The sequence below is a fragment of the Brassica napus genome, unplaced genomic scaffold (assembly GCF_020379485.1).
Source record: "Brassica napus cultivar Da-Ae unplaced genomic scaffold, Da-Ae ScsIHWf_16;HRSCAF=38, whole genome shotgun sequence".
Lineage (NCBI taxonomy): Eukaryota > Viridiplantae > Streptophyta > Magnoliopsida > Brassicales > Brassicaceae > Brassica > Brassica napus.
The window spans coordinates 44,640-61,489 of NW_026015117.1; the positions used below are offsets into that span (position 1 = coordinate 44,640).

Below are 16,850 nucleotides of genomic sequence, written 5' to 3' on the forward strand. Positions count from 1 at the left end.
TCAACAGGCCAAAACCTTGGAAGAAATTGAAAAACAACGTGAGGAAGACAAGCTTCATCAGTTTTTAATGGGTATTGATGAATCTTTGTATGGTGTTGTCAAGTCATCGCTTCTCTCTCGCACTCCACTACCAACGCTTGATGAAGCATATAACATACTTACTCAGGATGAGGAATCAAAGTCTCTTTCTCGGTTTCATGAGGACAGAGCAGGAGGCGTTAGCTTCGCAGTTCAGACTCAACATCGTAATTCACCACAAGACATATGTTCTCTATGCGGGAAAAATGGTCATCTTGCAGAAAACTGTTTCAAAAAGATTGGGTATCCACCTTGATAGGGTGAACGCACTCGAAACAAACCAAATTCCAATGGCTCTGGTCTTCTTCATGCACCATCCGTTTCAAAAGGAAGGAACTCGGAACCTGCTAGGGCAAATCATGTTGCTGCTGCTGCTACTGTCGCAGAGCCTTCTTCTGGTCCATATGCTTCACTGAACCCGGTCATCACTTCTGCAGATCGGGTTGGGTTTAGCGGCTTGAATGATCAGCAATGGCACACGTTGGTCAACATGCTCAATGAGCGTAACACCAATTCTTCTCGACCTCAAACCGGTAAGCAATTTATTGAATCATGGATAATAGATACTGGAGCATCAAATCATATGACAGGAAGTTTAGACTACCTTTATGATATTTCTGATATGGCTCCCATGTTAATTAAACTTCCTGATGGGAGATTTACGACTTCACATAAACAAGGAACAATATCTATGGGGTCTTCTCTTACTCTGACCAATGTTTTCTTTGTTGGTGGATTGCATTGCCACCTGATTTCTGTATCTCATCTGACTAGAGATAGGCAGCGTATTTTTCAGCTATCTGATCGGCTTTGTATTATTCAGGATCACATCACACAAATGCTGATTGGGGCGGGTGAGCAGTTGAATGGTTTGTACTTCTTTCGAGGAATGGATGCTGCTGTGATGATTCGGCGTGTTGATACCTCTGCTACAGAGCTTTGGCACAATCGGCTGGGGCATCCTTCTTCAAAGGTGTTGGAGCAGTTGCATTTATATGATTTCAGCTCTGGTGTTTTTGATTTTTCAAAGTGCGAAGTTTATATACGTTCCAAACAAACACATGATCATTTTCCTTTGAGCAATAATAAGACAAGCATGGTTTTTGAGTTGATTCATTGCGACTTATGGGGTCCATATCGTACTACTTCTCTCTGTGGCTCTAAATATTTCTTAACTATACTCGATGATTTCTCTCGAACTGTTTGGATCTATCTCTTACCGAACAAGAAAGAGGCACCGAAACACATTCAGGATTTCGTGGCCTTGGTTGAAAGGCAGTTCGCAGCCAAAGTTAAAACATTAAGAAGTGACAACGACTCTGAATTCATCTGCTTATCTGATTTCTTTTCTCAAAAAGGTATCATTCATGAGACCTCCTGCGTCGGAAGCCCACAACAGAACGGTCGAGTGGAGCGAAAACATCGTCATCTCCTGAATGTGGCCAGATCACTTCGGTTTCAGGCCTCACTTCCAATCGAGTTCTGGAGCTACTGCGTATTGGCAGCAGGTTACTTAATAAATCGAATTCCAACTGCAGTACTGAATGGTAAGACACCTTACGAGTTGTTATATCAAAAATTGCCACCGACAAATCATCTCAAAGTGTTTGGATGTCTCTGCTATGTTCACAACCAAAAGCATGGAGGTGATAAATTTGCTTCTCGCACAAACAAATCAGTGTTCTTGGGTTATCCTTTCGGGAAGAAGGGATGGCGTACCTACAACCTTGAGACTGGAGTTGTCTCTGTTTCCCGTGATGTTATTTTTTGTGAAACAGAGTTTCCTTTTGCTTCATCTCTGTTTTCTCCTCCACATGAACTAGCACCAGGAAACTCAGTAGATGGCTTGGGATACACGATAGATGACTCACCACTGATTGAGGATATTACTGATATTGACAATCCTACTCAGGATAGCGATACATCTCCGCAAGATATCGTTGATCATATCGCGGATACTTCTTCTCCATCTCCAGCTGAAACAGATTCCCATGACAACGAATCACATCCAGTTCAGCAAAATGATTCTGACGTTTCTACTAGCACTTCTGATTCACACACTACCCTAGCGAATCATAGTCTTGAAGAAATTTTATCTGATCCTGCAGATCTTGAAGAGATTTCGAATGAGACTGCAGTTCTTGAAGAAAATTTGACTGAGCCTGAAGCTCTTGGTTGCGGTTTACGGATGCGTAAGCCACCTACAAAATTGGCTGACTATGTTACTACTCTACTGCATAGTCCTTACCCAACGAAAACACCATACCCGATTGACAACTACTTAGACAGCTCACAGTTCTCTGATCAGTTTCAGGCATTCCTTCTGTCTATTACCTCAGGCGTCGAACCGGTTCACTACAAAGATGCCATTGAGGATGAAAACTGGCGGTTTGCTGTAGAAGACGAGATTGTGGCTTTGGAAGACAGAGATACTTGGACAGTAGTTGCTTTACCACCAGACAAGAAGGCCTTAGGTTGTAAATGGGTGTTTAAATTGAAGTTTAATGCTGACGGTACGATAGAGCGACATAAGGCTCGTCTTGTGGTGTTGGGAAACAATCAAACTGAGGGTGTGGATTACACTGAAACATTCGCTCCCGTCGCGAAAATGGTTACAGTGAGATCGTTTATACAACAAGCCGTTTCAGAGGATTGGGAAGTCTATCAAATGGACGTGCATAATGCATTTCTTCACGGTGATCTTGAGGAAGAGGTATATATGCAGTTTCCTCCTGAGTTTCGTAGTAATGATAAAAACATGGTGTGTCGCTTACACAAATATCTTTATGGTTTGAAGCAAGCTCCTAAATGTTGGTTTGCTAAGCTTGCGACATCATTACTTGAGTACGGTTTCGAAAAAAATGTCAAAGATCATTCTCTGTTTGCTTATAACAAGGGTGGTGTTCGCATACATGTTCTTATCTATGTTGATGATCTGATCATTACGGATTCTTCAGTTACTGCGATCAATGAGTTCAAAGAGTATCTGAGCAATTGTTTCAAAATGAAGGACCTGGGTATACTGCGGTATTTTCTTGGGCCTAGGCCTCTAATCCGTTATTGTCGTTAGTTAAGTTTAACGTTGTATCTAAACCTCGTATGTATATATGGCACAGCGGTAACATTATATTGAATAAGAATCATCTTTACACTACTAAAGGTTCTTGACAAATAGCCGCCACCAACATAACCCTTGTCCCTTGTTAGTTACAGTGTAAATCTTTTTGGTATCAACCAGATTTGAATACTTATTTTGTGTTTACTAAATCTCTAGCCAATGTATTATTTGGGCTCTTAGTGATTTGTTCTTTATTAGCCCACACACTTCTGTTCTAAAACTTAGAAGTCAAGGTTAATCGATAGTATAGTCTAAGATGTTTCAAGATTTCATTCAACACACCAAGCATATACAATACAAACCCATATATCTTACACATCAGAACTGAATCTTTGTTTTGTTTACTGAACATTTTCCCAAACACAAATGCTTTTTAAACACAAACAATTCGCACTTTAACAAATGAAAGCAAGACACAGAATGTTGAAGGTGTTTCCAGGCCAATGAGTAGGAACGACTTAGAAGATGTTGAAAAAGATGGTCCAAACCGGGTAAACGAGGAGAGCAACGATCCCAATAGTATTGGAGAGTCCATGCTTCTGAGTTAAAGCGTTTCTGAACCCATCAGAAGCTTTAATGTGTTCATGGAAAAGGTAACATGCTATGATAAGACAAATCACTGCCCCAACCCAACTTTCTCTTACTGTCCCAGCTATGAGGCTTGGTGCAACCACCAGAAGAAGGATCAGTGCTGCTGGAATCTCCAACCAATCTACATGTTTAAATTGATTGAGAAGGGCAGAAAGCGTTAGGATGCAATTCAAGCTAATGATAAAAGTGTGTTATGGACTTACCTGGAAAGTGTTTAGGGCAGAAGAGCCTTATTGTGATCGAAATGAGAGCAATCCATTTCCCAAAATCTCCCCTGTGAAAGACCATTGAATACGATTTTAGTTGTTAGATCTTGACAACAACAACAACATAACATCATCATGTTTAAGATCACTTGTTCTCAGGGGCCGGTTCTGGATATTTGTCTTGTCTCCTCCCAAATTTTAAAGAACTAACATATATATTCTTTAGGTTCTCAGACTGCTATTTTTACTAAATTTATCTTAAAAATGTTTATGGTATTCTAAGTTTAAGGGTGAGTCCTATTAGTTCCTTTATTACCTGAAGAAGTTGAAGATAACGTAAGGAAGTGTGAGAAAGATGTATGGCACCAAAAGTGTAGTCAACATTTTGGTTCTCCAGTTGGTCCGATCCAATATCAACAGATAACTGCCAAAACAAACAATACAACATCATTACAATAGTGATCCCAAAACCACAGAGGGTAACGGTTTGGTATCTTTTGTTTTGACTAACATGGCTGAGATTGAAGCGGCCCATTGGAGGAAAGACGTGCCAAAGCTTAAACCACCTAGCATCGTTGCATCTTTCACGAGTTTCTTCGCGGCGTCCACAAACTCATTCAAATCGGAATTGATCAGGTTCGCCGCGGTTTCCTCCTCAGTCTTCATGGCCAAATAATCAACTCTTCCCATATTGAAGTTTTTTTTGGAAACTTTAAATTTAAAATCTCTCACAGAATACAGTTTTGAGTTATAAGTTGTGACAATAGCAGAGTATTTATAATTGCTCTGTTTCTTTGAAACTTTCAGATAAATGATTAAAAAGTATATGTTTAGTTACATTTCATTGGTGACAACTGTGTTTGAGTTTCGGATATCTCTAGAGCTGCTCGTCACGTAGGCTTCGCTGGTGACACTGACCGATGGTGGCTACCCCAAGGGTCGCTCGTTTTCATATACAGCTCATCTTCATATCTCCACATACATAGCGAAATTTTCTACTAATCATATTAAATTCCATATTTTAATTCTACAAGTAACCAACATTTTCAATATAAAATAGGACAAATCTCCAAAATAACACATTTCTAAATTTATATCACAAAAATAACACTCAAAAACTAAAATGACCAAAATAGCACATTTCTAAGTTTATCCTTTGAAAATTTTAATTTTTTTATTTTTCAAAATTTGAAATCTTATCCCCAAAACCTCATTTCTCAACTTTAAACCCTAAACCCTCAACCCTAAACTCTAAACCCTAAACCCTAAATCCTAAACCTCACCCTTTAACTCTAAATCCTAAGTTTGTGACTTTTGATAAAACATTAAGTGTTATTTTGTGACTTTTGACCTTGAGTGCTAGTTTGGGAACAAAAACTTCATTTAGTGATATTTTTGTCTTTTTCTCTATAAAATACCATATAATCAATTTGTTCATTACATTAATAAACTAAAAAGATATCAACAACTAAGCCAGTGCATATAATTATTATCACACTTAGTGCTAGGCCTGGGCATTTCGGGTATCGGTTCGGTTCGGTTCGGGTATTTTGGGTTTCGGGTAGTTCGGATAGGGGCTAGAGGATCCATTTAGTACTTAACCTATTTTCGGATCGGTTCGGTTCGGATAGTTTCGGGTTCGGTTCGGTTCGGATAGTAAATGTAGGAACCGGAAAATATCCGGAAAAAGTTCGGTTCTCATTTGGATCCGGTTCGGGTTCGGATAGTTCGGGTAGTTCGGATAATTTGGATAAAATATTGGTTATTTAAGGTAAAATATCAAATAATTAGGATGATTTAGATAAAAAAAATTGATATTTCAAATTACTTTGGATATTTCAGATAAAACTATCCCAATAGTTTCGGATACTTTCGGGTAGTTTGAATACTTTATAATAATTTAGTTATCCTCAACTATTTTCAAATACTTTTAATAGAATTTTAAATTAAAAATATATATTTAGTGATGTTATTTGTATATATAATTAATATTTTTATATATTCGGGTACCCGTTCGGTTCTCAGTTCGGTTATTTCGGATATAAAAATATAGGAACCGTTCGAATATTTGAAGGTATTGATCCGGTTCCGGTTTCGGGTATTTCGGTTCGGTTCCGGTTCGATTCTTCGGTTCCGGTTATTTTGCCCAGGCCTACTTAGTGCTAATGAGATTTTGCTTTTGTAAACAAACAAAAAAAAACATACGAAGGAAAGGATTTCAAGTCTCAAAGATTAAAAATCGTTTAAATTACGGACCCAATTACAATATAAGAACTCGAGAATCTAGTCTTCAAGGACCATGAGGGTACACACCAAACATTTTTCTCAGTTTCTTCTGCTTAAACTTAGTAATAGACATTTTTATACCTTTTTCACCTTCAAGAAGAGTTGCCATCTGCTTTGTTTGAAGACTCAGGAGCTAGTTTCTTCGCAGGACTTGACTCTGCAGAGGTTGCGTTCATCAAAACACGCTTCACTCCCCTTCCAACAACACCCAAATGAGTAACACCTGATGATGATGCTGTTCCTCCTCCTGCTGCAACGGTGTGAGCAGTGGAGACTGTAGGCGACTCTAAGTCTTTCCCGTTATTTGCGGTTCCCATCCGAGAAGAGCTCATTTCACCAGCAACAGCAGGAACAACCTTGTCCCCAGCATTTGGCTTAGCTGATGCCATGCCCATTAGCTCAGCAAGAAGTTGCTTTGGGTTCTCTGCTTGTTGTTTCAAGTCCTCAAGCTGCATGGAATTAAAAATGACATTAGTATGGGTTTCTAGAGTTTTTTTTTTTGACAACCGAAAGGTTAAGTTCACTTGCCTTCTTTTCTAGGTCTTCTGCGAGACCAGATAAGACTCCGATCTCAGCTTCTTTGTCTGAAGCAGACTTATCAATGTATGGAACATTGGATGATTGTTGGATTCCTTCCTCGATCTCAGAGACAGTTGAGGAAGTTGCTGAAGCAGATGGACCCTTGATCTCATTAGTGAGCCTCTCCATCCTAGCTTTGCAGATTAACAGAGCCTTTTGACAATATGGTATCGCTTCCTTAGGCTGGCATCCTGTCTCTAGACAGATGCATATGCGGAAGTTTCTAAAACGTTCAAGTTAAGTTCACACAATGCACGGAAAATAGAAAATAAAAGCAAGATCATATATCAAAGGATACAGTTCGGCTGTGTGTCGACTGTCGGGTTCAACAAGTCGCTCTAGGATGGACAGAGCATTCTTGTAGTCACTCAGCGAAGTCTCGATGTCCTCTACGTTATATTAAACAATTCAAGATCATTAATGAGAAAATGGGACGTTACGACGATGAAATAGGAGAGAAATTAACCTCTCTCCAGGGAAATTTCAGCAAGGGTAGAGAGAATATCCACTTTCTCCATTGTATCAGTTGCCTGTTTGTCAGTAATAGCCCTTGCGATGTCAAGCATTTTCCAGGCCATATCCAAATCAGACTCATCTTCATCGGCATCAGCATCAGACAGGTCGTCGTCTTGAGAATCTTCACCATCTCCTCCTTGCTCTTGACCACCAGAACCTACAAAAAATAAGAGCAGGAATGCTGAGAAACCTTAAAAGACAATCCTTTTATACACCAATTTGAGGATAAAAAAAAAAAAAAAAAAAAATGTAAGAAAAAAATCTGCTACAACAAAACAAAAACGAATCGTTTGATTCATCAACCAGATGATATATATGCGACACCAACAACCACTCATTGCCTTTGAATCCAAGAGCATTATGAGACTTTCAGTACCTTCTTGGCCACCACTTGAGCTCCCCTGTCTCTCCGGGTCACTTGACACAACAGACGCAGCCAAAGGTTCACCGTTTGCAGTGTTCTTATAGCTAGACTCTTGCTGAGTTTCGCCTTCTTTCTTGGGCATGTTACCAAGTGGATCAGCTTCAGCCTGAGCCTTTTCCAGCAAAGCTGATCCATACTTGTAATAAGCGTTTACACACTCAGCAGCAAGCTCACCATAGTGTGCAACCCTAAACTCATACCAAACAAAAACACGCATTTGAATCTCGCTACCAAATCTACTAGCATAATTCTCAAATCGATACCTGATCTCGAGGGCGCGGCTGAAGCAATCGACAGCTTCGGCGAAATCCATCTCTTTCAAGAACACAGAGCCTTTCTCAGTGAGCTCATCGGCGAACTCGAGCGTCTTCTCACGGTCCTCTTCGGAAACAACATCAGTCACAGCGCTCTCCGCCGCGTTGTTGTTGTTGTTGTTGTTACAGGACGATTCAGCGCCGCCTTGAACAACAGATTCGACGGTGGCTTCAATCGAGGCTTGGTTAGGTTCTAGGGTTTGCGCGACTTCCGTCACCGAAGCTTCAGATGCTGATGCTGCTGCTTCGTCAACCATAGCTGAGTGAATTGGATCTCTGGGTGAATTTGAAAATGGGAGAAGAAGAAGAAAGAAAGAAACGCGAAATTGATTCTAACCCTAAACCCACTCTTCGTTCTTTTGGCGGACTTAGCAAAATATTTAGTCAATGTAATGAAGGTTTTGTAAAATGACCCCAGAAAGGGATGTGGATGTTGATGAAGGTGAAGATGTTGCCCAACTCAAGGCCCATCATAGATAGTTTTCTGGATGAACCGAATCAATTCAAAATTATAATTTTGATTGGTACAGCTTCTATTAAAACGAACCAAAGTAGAAAATCCCAACCAACCAAAATTTGGTTTTTACCAAAGTGACAAAATCCATCTTATATATTAAAACAGAAGTCACAACTTTGATTCATGTGTGATTTTTTTAAATTATATACATATTCATAGAAAGTCATGTTACATTTAATATCTAACCTTATCATTAAATTTTGGGCATACCAGAAATTTTTATTAGGCTATCGATAATTAGATTTAAAAAATAGATGATCTATTGGATTTATATATATAATTTAATGCTGTAATATTATACTTCTATATGCTAAATATTTATCGATGTTAAATTTTAAAATTATAAATATTTTTTTTAAATAACAAAAAATCATATTATCTAACAATGATTAATCTTTACTACCTTAGACCAATGAAAATAAATTTTAAACTATATAGTTTATTTTAAAAATTAAATAAAAACTAAATGTTCAATTGTTTACTCGATAATATAAACATATGAAGCGAAAAGTTTAATTTAAAAAAAAACTTTCTAAATTTGTGAAATGTTACAATATCTTTAAATATAACAATAAAATAATATTTTACTAATCTTTATATATATATATATATTTACGATTTTAATAATGAAACAATAATCCGAATATATATATATATAGGAGAAAGTAAAAAATACATGTGAAAGTTTGAAACAATATTTTTAATGAAAAAAATATACAGTAAACTTATTATGTTTTAAAAATTGATAGACACATATATATTATAATATATACTAATTTAGAATTGAAAACAAAATATTTATATAAAAATAAATGAAAACAAAAATCCGCGCGGTTCGAGATATAGTATTCGGTAAATTAGGAATCTACTTAACATGAATCTTTATCACATCGTTTCTTTTCTGGTTAGTAAATGTTTATTGTATTTCTTTCAATTAATTTGAGGTAGTCTAAACTAATCTTCCAAAAAGAGATACAACCCACAAATTGATCATCTATCAACGTATTCAACTGACTAATAAAACTCAAAACATGGTTCTATATTCATGATTACACTTGTTTAATATCTTGAGATTATTTCAAATTAGGATCGTTTAACTCTTCAAAATCCGCCTAGTAATACGTGTGAATTAAGTAAAATTGTATTTTAGACACAATTTTATCATTATGCAGCTTACTAATCAAAAGCCAGAATCTTCAAAATTTAGAACACTGGTTGGAAAGGAAATGTAAATAATTTGGAATTTAAACAAAAAAGTTTCAAATTATGTAGGAAGATACAATATCTACCATGTGGTTGTGGGATATAATGCGTAAAACTAATAACAATGGGGGTGTTGCATTATTATTTTAAAAGTTGAATGATTGCAATAAGATTGTTTAAAAAATGATGTTGATTCATTGTTGTTGAAATTATTCACTCGGTGAATACTTACAAGCTGGATTTATTTTTACTATTTTTAATCTCATCTTAAATATTTAAGATCAGTTATTTTATAATATATTTTGTAAAAAAATATACACTAAAATTTATCATTTTGTGTTTTATAAAAAGAAAATTGGTTCATTTGATTCAAATACAAAAAAAAATTACTAAACAAATAATGGTGGGTTAGTGTATTGAAATTTGTTAAAACGAAAATATTGTAGAGTAGAATGTTGAAAAATGTTAAATTAATAGGCGGAAAGAAAAAGACTATATGTAATGTTAAAATATGTAAGATAAAGTGTTTAATCATTTTTTTATTTTTATTTTATTTATTTCACCAAACTATGCAAATCTCGTGGTTTCAAACTACATTAATAATGATTAGGTCGACACCTGCGCTATGCCGCGGGAAAAATGTCTATAATATTCTGTTATTTGACACAACTAACATTTCATGTTAACTTCGTTAAAATCGGTTTATAATTTTGGTTAGTTCTTCAGAAATGGGATTACTTAAAAAAAATCGAATTATTTAAAGTTTTTTAAATCAAATAGAACCGAATTTATAATCGAACGCAAACCAAAAGCTGAAACCGAACCAAATTAATTAATGTTAGAAAAGAAGAAAGTTCGAGAAAGTAAACAAATCGAGAAAAGACGCTTCTTCTCTCTTTCTTCCTCTTTCATCTCTGATTCAAAAACTCTCTCAAGAGATGTTTATCACTTCCCAGTGATCAAAGACCATCTTCGTTCGAACCATTAACCCAGATCCCGATCATCCACGCTCCCCACCATCAAGATCCATTATCATTTGCATTTAACAGGGGTTAAAGCGCACTTTGAGAAGTTTGGGACGAAATCACATGGTTATTCTTTCAAATTTCAGAGTTCGTGGACGATTTGAGAACCATCAAGAGGCGAGGGACCATTCTGCAAATATGAAGGGTCTGTAATGTAAAGCTGAAAGTCGGGGGTTGATTTGAATGGATATGTTTGCAATTTCAAAAGGTTTAGGGCCAATGCGAGAAGAACCAAAAGGTTCAAGGATCAACTGTGCAAATAATTGAAAATCCACCATTGTGGAGTTCCCGAGCTTTTCAATCTCAAGATGGCTGCGACGGTGAGAGGCAACGACTCTGGAGCTTCAGAACTGGCTGCCACGACTCGAGCTGAGGTCACGGCGGCGTTATCTGCCGGCGAGTGAGGATTGCGAGAAGACGGACGAGTCGGAGGAGGAACCACGGTGGCTAGGTGAGCACGGCCATGGTTTGGCCGCCGACGCGACGATGGAGCTGAGCATGACGACCACAAGCTGATAGAAAAGACGCGCCGGAGGAGCTTGATTTCATGGCCGACACTTCGGCTCGAGCTTGACTGAGCGAGGAACGCGGGCTGTAACCGCGGACCACCCCAACTCCCACCGCCGGGGCCCGCCGCAAAATCGGAGTCGCAATCACCTCTCCGAAGAAAGCGCATACGCCGTCTGCTGGGCCGTGGATCACTACATCCACCCCGGAGACGCCGTCGTCCTCTACCACGTCTCCCCCACCTCTGTTCTCTTCGACACTGACTGTGGTTACAAGAAGTTTTTTTTTCTCTATCTGGCATGAGAAGAAAGTGACGTGGAGAGACAAAATGTTTTGATTGGTTTCACAGTTTTTTCAGTTAACTACATGTCAATCCCTCGGTCATTTTAAAAGCTGAGGTGTCATGTTCCGGAGAGAACCTTCTTCCATTATTGAGTTGTTCCATTATTGAGTTGATTCATATTAGTGAGTCAGTTTTTCTAGATAATACATATCAATAATTCAATAAAGAAAATCTCGAATCGTTATCTTGTCATTTTAAGACAAAAAAATAATCTATCTTCTAGTACGATTTTATGCAATAATAGATTCTTTTTCATTATTGGTGTTAAGAAAAAAGATTCTTTTCATTACTATTCTCAAATTGGGTTAGATTGGTGAAAACGATGCATTACAAAAGACAAAGGTTGTGATTGTTTTCATCCTCTGTTTGCCAAGGTGGTAATTAGCAAACAGATTGATAGATTTACTTTCACATGACTGAGATTAACTATTAAACAAAAATTTTGATTGATCAGTTTCCTCCTATGAAGTATTATGATTGATAGTATTATGATTTTGGATGCATCATCACTATGCATAGTATTATGATTGATCTCTCAAAGCTCAAAATCCACCACTTGTCTCTTTTTATCAGACTCACCTCTCCAGCTACGCCCATCAGATTTCTCTTCCTCCTCATCATCCTCTGAGATATGACTACCATTATTATTGAACAAACCTCTACCAACAAGCGGGCTTTGTGGAGAACCTGATCTTGACAAACTTATTAAGCTCTGTGTTTCCCTAGGCTGATCCGAGGATGACAAAGGATGCTTACGGATATGCATTCTATATTTCTGCAATAGCATATCATTCCACACACTATCAAAATCATTCATTCACACATCAAAGTTTTAAGTTTGTTAAAGAGAAGATGAGAACTTTTATTACTTGTAAATGGCTCTTCACTTCATCATTGGTTAAACCATCAACTTTCATCTCATCTCTAATCTGCTTTGGTGTGGCCACTGGTATCACAACAACAACAACATAAACAACATAATCTCAGTATAACCAATTAATGGAGAATTGAGTTATAATGTTGGTTCCTTTTTTTTGATTAAGGACTAACCTTGTGACCCTCCAATCCTACGAAAAGCATCAACGAATCTCCGGTGAAGATCCTGTGACCATCTCCTTCTCTGCTCTTTCTTCGGAATGTGGTGAGGTTTGTTGAATTGATGATTCTGCTCAGTTCTGCTATTGAATTGATGATTCTGCTCAGTTCTGCTACAGTTTATCATCGGAGGGTTAAATGGCGTAAATGACCCTCCCTGATTAAGGTTATTACATGTCTGAGTCACACGCCGATCTTCTTCTTTGTTTGTCTGTAAAAAAACATGATCAAAGGGTAATAAGATCAACTGAAGAAACCCAAAACAAAACATAAAAAAAGGTTTGATTTTTTTTATTGTGAATTACCGAGTTAGAGTTGGAGATCCATAACTGGGCAGAGCTCATCCAGTTCTTCTTATTATCATTTTCCAATTTTGACCCTTGACCCACATCCAATTTACCATTTGATGCCATCATCACTGATGAAGCCTCTTCCTTTAACCTCTCAATCGCTACACAGAGGAATCATTTTGGTTATACAAAAACACACAAACAAAATTGAGAATCGAGAGAGAAAGAATACCTTCGTTCAATAAGAGCATGCATAGAGGAAGCTCCCGTTTAAAAACATCAATCTTTTTCCTCTCTTCCTCCAATTTTCCGACATAAACATCGATCTCAGACAGCTTCGAATGATTGTCTTTGATCCTCGACACTTCATCGAGAAATTGAGATAAGGGCTTTGCTATAGAGTACATGGAAAGATTCAAATTAAGACTCATCCTTCGATCCTTATCTGTCTGAACCATCGAAAACTATAAATACAGAGAATGCTAAAAGACAAGGCGTTTATATAGAAGAAGTGAGATAACAAGAAGAAGAGATTAGAGAAGAAGAAGAAGGACGCGGAGAATTGTAACCGCTGTAAATAAGTGGAATCTCGAGGGCGTTTGTGTAAACTGCTTTAATTAGATTTGTCTTTAAATGGAATGAAGAATCTTTTTGTGATGCCTGTACACACGCGGCGAATCGTTACACTAACTTGTATATTTATTCTCTTTTTATTTATTTATTTTTGATTCTTTTCCATTTTTAATATCCAATTTTAGGAAACTTATTACTATTTGAGTGCTTATTATTCAAGATTCTCATATTCCTCTATCTTAAAGTTAATGTTTTCTTTTTTAGAAAAAAGATTGTGAAAGAATGTATGGTGGTACTGTACTATTCTATACTTTGATGATTGACTTTGAAAAATTAGATTCTTAGAAACAAAACACTAGGTGTCAAGATATATACATGATTGGGTGTATAATATTATAGAGATTGATTTGAACTTATTTCTATACTATTAGTTAATATATATATATATATATATATTTATTCTGAAATATAAGGAAAAATAGCAGTCATATTATCGAATATTAATTTAAATATAATTTAAAATTTAAAATAATTATCATTATCTTTATATCATAAAATTATATAAATTTTGTATTTTTATAAAATTTGCATATGAAATTTTCACATTTTTTAAAACTAATACATAGCTTACGTATCTTGTACCATGCTCTATATATATTTTAAAAATAATTGCACCTTGCTATATAACGTGTACACTGTGCACTCTGCTACACAACTTATGCATCACGTAGCATGCATGCTTAAGTATCTTTTTTTTGAGAAAGCATGCTAAGTATCTTGACATTATGCAACTTACTATGTCACATACAACTTTTTTTTGTTTACATACATTTTTTTATAATCAGCTACGTACGTAGTTTGCCAATTATAGAGATATAGACATATAGTCAACTATATACCAAATAAACAATGATAATATAAAAGATTTGTAACAGCTTTTACCACAAAAAAAAAAGATTTGTAACAGCAAAGCCCTTTCTCAAAAAAAGAAAAAAGATTTTTAACAGCAAATTATGATTGAATAGGAACTGAATTACTGAACAAAAGAAAAAGGAATTACTGAACATAAAAATTGTGTTTGTAATATCTATCTCAAATATGGTGTGAGCATCTCTAACCATACTATATATTTTCTGCAAAATGAAGTAAGAAATGAAATAATGAACAAAAAATAAAACATTATTCCATTTATACTCAAACCTTTTTTTAATGGAACATAATCACTCGTATGTGGCGATGATATACTGTCGATTTTTTAATTTAAAAATCATTGGAGAGAAACCCAAAAACAAAAGGTTAAAAATCGTAGTGGTCAAATTCGGCAGTCTCGTTTACTATACAACATCCATTTACATTCACATTAAGATACAGTTTAAAGAAACCACGTAACCATTGAATTTATACCATAAACTTTAGAGTGCTTTTCATGTGTTTGGTTGCTTATCTTTTGCGTTTTGTTTGTCTAAATTTCTTAGGTGTTGACTGGTTTCCCCGCTACCACCCGCAAACGCAGCTTTTGCGGTTGGTAGCGGTTGACAGCGTTTCGAAACAATCAAATGAACCGCTTTGTACCGCTTCAAACCATTTTGTACCGCTCAAATCAAAAGCTCCTTCCCGCAAGCGTTTGCGGTTGAAAATAAATAAATAAATATTAAATTAGATTTAGATTTCATATATATCCTAGCTAATCCACATCACGTACATCTACCTATATATCCTAACTAATCCATTTTTAATTAACGTTATATATGTGTATATTTGATAATATCTCATTCACGTTAACCTAATCCAGTTTCAATCCATTGAAATCATGGCTTCCAACCAAGAAGAAAGTCAAGAGAACAACGTAAGTGGATTATGCTTTTATTCCAGTTTATTGTTTTATGATTTCTGATATGTTTTGTTTGTTTAAATTCTCTGAATGACCAGTATATCATTCATATATATATATTTGTATGTTTTCGTAATTGGATATATGTTCACCTGGTCTTTGAATAGAAACTACAATGGTCAGATGAGATGACTCGTTTCTTGTTAGAATTGATAACGCTGGAAAAACAAGATGGAAATTCTAAAGGCAAAAACTTGAGTGAGCAGGGAAAGCAAAATGTTCTCAAAGAATTTAAAAAACAGTTTCCAGTTGCGATCACTTGAAACAAAGTGAAAAACAGACTTGATACTTTGAAAAAGCAATATGAAATCTATCGTAGAATTACTTTTGGGTCAACTGGTCTTGGATTTAATAGTAGAACAGGTAGTATTGATGCACCTGAGCATTGGTGGAAAGACAAAATCAAGGTACACATAAAGCCATGTTTTCACGTTACGTTAATTTTCTTGTTTTATATATTTCTTTAGTGATTATTTGTTTTTATTTCTAAGGCTTACCCTGAAGCTTCGAAATTTCGCTCACATCCGTTGCGTTTTATACCGCTTCTTGACGTGGTATTTCGAGATGAAACTGTCGTGGTTGAGGAGTCATGGCAACCAAGACGTGGTGTATATCATCGTACTCCACGAGTTGAGTTAAGTGATGAAGAAGAAGTTCAGATTCAAGATTCACATGATCTTGATCTTATGGAACAAGATGACACAGCCTGGTTAGAAACTCCAATGAAAGATACTCCAAATGTTATCGAGACAGATCCTGTAATGCCGTCACAACAAAGTATGAAAGATACATCTCGCCGAAAGCGTAAGCGCAATCCAGTGGACTCCACGCTCGATCGTATTGCTGCGACCATAGAAGACCGAAATGGTATTCTAGAACAGATGGCATCATCTACATCTAAATCAAAGTCAACAAATGCAACTGAGGAACGTATGGCTCTTGTTGTCAAATGTGTGAGAGGAGTACCTGATCTAATTCCAATGACAGAGCTATATTGGGCATCACTTGACCTTATTGCAACAAATGATGTTGTGCGGGCTTATTTATGGCTCTTCCTGATGATGAGAAACTACCTTTTCTGAAACGTCAAACTAAGGAGTCCCGTAAAGATTTTTTTTGATGATTAGCTTTAGTTGTTCTTTTCATAGTAATTTTGCTTTCATGTTTGCATTTTACTTTTGACAATGAGTATCTTCTTTTGGTTTTGTTTGATTTGAGTTTTCGGTGGATTCTTCTGAGCTTACTTATTTATTTATTTATTGAAACTTAGATGACAAGAGTTTAATTTGTTTCA

General features: G+C 36.3%; 3 protein-coding genes and 1 pseudogene across 4 annotated transcripts; 1 reads left to right on the top strand and 3 right to left on the bottom strand.

Moving 5' to 3' along the window:
- Positions 1 to 3,443: 3,443 nt before the first annotated feature.
- Positions 3,444 to 4,941, bottom strand: LOC125598313 (cold-regulated 413 plasma membrane protein 4-like). Its single transcript, XM_048772510.1, has 4 exons — positions 4,505 to 4,941; positions 4,310 to 4,417; positions 3,991 to 4,061; positions 3,444 to 3,908 (listed from the first exon to the last, which is right to left on the bottom strand). The coding sequence occupies exons 1-4, from the start codon at positions 4,681 to 4,683 to the stop codon at positions 3,655 to 3,657; spliced, it is 612 nt and encodes a 203-aa protein (XP_048628467.1). The 5' UTR covers positions 4,684 to 4,941; the 3' UTR covers positions 3,444 to 3,654.
- A 1,266-nt stretch (positions 4,942 to 6,207) lies between these two features.
- LOC106389824 (NASP-related protein sim3-like) lies at positions 6,208 to 8,609 on the bottom strand. 2 transcript variants are annotated; one of them, XM_022700021.2, is made up of 7 exons: positions 8,450 to 8,609; positions 8,062 to 8,371; positions 7,751 to 7,986; positions 7,325 to 7,531; positions 7,157 to 7,247; positions 6,808 to 7,081; positions 6,208 to 6,728 (listed from the first exon to the last, which is right to left on the bottom strand). In XM_022700021.2, the coding sequence occupies exons 2-7, from the start codon at positions 8,367 to 8,369 to the stop codon at positions 6,372 to 6,374; spliced, it is 1,473 nt and encodes a 490-aa protein (XP_022555742.2). In that variant the 5' UTR covers positions 8,370 to 8,371; positions 8,450 to 8,609; the 3' UTR covers positions 6,208 to 6,371. The 2 variants fall into 2 exon arrangements, with proteins under 2 accessions (XP_022555742.2, XP_013685624.2); XM_013830170.3 differs by having other exon boundaries at positions 8,062 to 8,502.
- A 3,390-nt stretch (positions 8,610 to 11,999) lies between these two features.
- On the bottom strand, positions 12,000 to 13,660 carry LOC106386120 (transcription factor HHO5). The gene is made up of 5 exons (XM_013826009.3): positions 13,325 to 13,660; positions 13,108 to 13,253; positions 12,758 to 13,013; positions 12,577 to 12,653; positions 12,000 to 12,482 (listed from the first exon to the last, which is right to left on the bottom strand). The coding sequence occupies exons 1-5, from the start codon at positions 13,548 to 13,550 to the stop codon at positions 12,243 to 12,245; spliced, it is 945 nt and encodes a 314-aa protein (XP_013681463.2). The 5' UTR covers positions 13,551 to 13,660; the 3' UTR covers positions 12,000 to 12,242.
- Positions 13,661 to 15,684: 2,024 nt separating this feature from the next.
- LOC111211957 lies at positions 15,685 to 16,638 on the top strand (annotated as a pseudogene).
- Positions 16,639 to 16,850: the final 212 nt, after the last annotated feature.